Source organism: Lonchura striata, chromosome 28 (assembly GCF_050655825.1).
Source record: "Lonchura striata isolate lonStrDom1 chromosome 28, ASM5065582v1, whole genome shotgun sequence".
Lineage (NCBI taxonomy): Eukaryota > Metazoa > Chordata > Aves > Passeriformes > Estrildidae > Lonchura > Lonchura striata.
In genome coordinates this window covers 7,694,333-7,696,728 of record NC_140730.1, presented here as the reverse complement: position 1 = coordinate 7,696,728, position 2,396 = coordinate 7,694,333, and the positions used below count along the sequence as shown (strand labels likewise).

At 44.4% G+C, this 2,396-nt stretch overlaps 1 protein-coding gene across 1 annotated transcript; it reads left to right on the top strand.

Moving 5' to 3' along the window:
- The first annotated feature begins 223 nt into the window (after nucleotides 1-223).
- LOC144247577 (uncharacterized) lies at nucleotides 224-2,092 on the top strand. The gene is made up of 2 exons (XM_085562169.1): nucleotides 224-242; nucleotides 375-2,092. Exons 1-2 carry the CDS (start codon nucleotides 224-226, stop codon nucleotides 1,985-1,987), a joined length of 1,632 nt encoding a protein of 543 aa, XP_085418295.1. The 3' UTR covers nucleotides 1,988-2,092.
- Nucleotides 2,093-2,396: the final 304 nt, after the last annotated feature.

Below are 2,396 nucleotides of genomic sequence, written 5' to 3'. Positions count from 1 at the left end.
TTTCAACCAACTGAAAAAAGCCCTCATGTCAGCTCCAGCTCTGGGATTGCCAGACGTGAGTAAGCCTTTCCTTTTGTTCTCCCATGAGAAGCAAGGAATTGCCTTGGGAATATTAGCACAGGACCTCGGCCCATACCGGAGAGCAGTTGCTTATTTCTCTAAGCAATTAGACACAGCCGCTAAAGGGTGGCCTGGGTGCCTCAGGGCTGTGGCAGCGGTCATAATGAACATCCAAGAAGCACGTAAATTCACCCTGGGCCAGAAAATTACTGTGCTAGTGTCCCACATGGTGTCTGCAGTACTGGAGGTGAAAGGCGGGCACTGGCTTTCCCCACAACGATTCCTGAAATACCAAGCTATTATGGTAGAGTAAGATGATGTAGAGATAGTGGTGACTAACATTGTCAATCCAGCCTCCTTCCTCAGTGGAAACCAAGGAGAACCAGTGGAACATGACTGCCTAGAGACCATCGAGGCCACCTATTCCAGCCGCCCTGACCTGAAGGACACCCCTCTTGAGAATGCAGAAGTCTGGTTTACTGATAGAAGCAGTTATGTCATCAGTGGAAAACGGCACGCCGGGTACGCAGTAACTACCTACAAAGAAGTAATAGAATCTAGACCCCTGCCAACGAATACCTCTGCACAAAAGGCCGAGATAGTCGCTCTAACTTGGGCCTTAGAATTGGTAAAAGGGAAACAGATAAATATATATACGGACTCAAAGTATGCATTTGGAGTAGTGCACGCTCATGGAGCCATCTGGAAAGAGAGGGGACTGCTGAGCTCTCAAGGGAAAAACATTAAACATGCATCTGAAATACTGCAACTTCTGGAAGCAGTTCAGTTGCCAGAGAAAGTAGCGATTATGCACATTAAAGCACATCAGAGGATAAACTCAGAATTAGAAGAAGGAAACGAGCTGGCGGATAGGAAAGCAAAAGAAGCAGCAAAAATTGAGGTAATAAATGAGGCAGCCCTGATTCCAGATGGGCAAATTTCCCTTGAAGGTAAGCCAAAATACAATAAATTGGACACAAAATTGATTCAAGAGCAAAAAGGGGATTATAACCCAGAGGGATGGGCCACCATAGAAGGAAAATTAGTCATACCCTCCTATTTATTATGGTCCCTAGTAAGGGAGGAGCACCAGAAAACACATTGGGGAATTGATGCTCTGTATAAATATCTGAATGAAAGAATCATAGCTAGACATTTACGAGCCACTATCACTCAAGTGACTCGACAATGTGACCTTTGCCTCCAGACAAACCCCAAGAATATTCCCAAACCAAAACTTGGCCAGATTGGGAAAGGCCAGGGGCCGGGGCAACAGTGGCAGATTGATTTCACGGAATTGCCAAGAAAAGGGGGGTATAAGTTTCTACTGGTTTTAACAGATACCTTTTCAGGATGGCCAGAAGCATTCCCCACCAGGACTTCTAAAGCTCGGGAGGTAACTAAGGTATTGGTACAAGAAATCATACCACGATTCGGGGTCCTGGCCACAATCTCCTCAGATAGAGGATCATATTTTATTGCAAAATTAGTACAACAGGTGAGCCAATACTTGGGCATAGACTGGGAACTTCACACCCCATATAACCCACAATCCAGTGGTCAAGTAGAGAAAATGAATCATTTGATCAAACAACAAATTGCACGATTGGGACAGGAGGCTAATTTGCCATGGCCTCAATCCCTCCCATTAGCACTACTGCGGATTCGAACCAAACCCAGGACCAAAGAAAAACTGAGTCCTTTTGAATTACTTTATGGGAGACCATATGGGGTGCAGAAGGGAACGTCTGCCCAGGACGTATCACTAACCTCCTATATGATCGCTCTAAATAAACAACTTAGAGCAATTGAGAAATATGTGGCTGGAACTCGAAGTGCGGGGCTGGACGCACCGGTACATGACATACAACCTGGAGACTATGTATATGTTAAGTCTCTTACAGAGAAAGCCCTGGAACCACAGTAAGAAGGACCATAACAAGTACTCCTTACTACCTTCACTGCAATCAAGATTAAAGAACAAAACACGTGGATTCACCACAGCCGGGTTAAGAAAGCTCCGGAAGACACTTGGAAGATAATACCAGGTGATGGTGAACTGAAACTAAAATTTACTCGGACAAAATGAATGTATCATGGTGGGTGGGGACTCTTGCTGAAATGTTGTTTACAATCATAGCTGTATTCCAACAATTAGAAGGTAAACCTAGTCAGAACAATGCTAAATGGCTTTGGTCCCAAGCCTTTACTCAATACACTGGATCCATGGGGAAGTCTTCCAATTTAAAAGGTTTAAATCTAACAACTCTGGTCATGCACAGTAACCAAATATATACACAACAAGAGTAGCAAAAACAGAAGTTGTGGTCACTTCA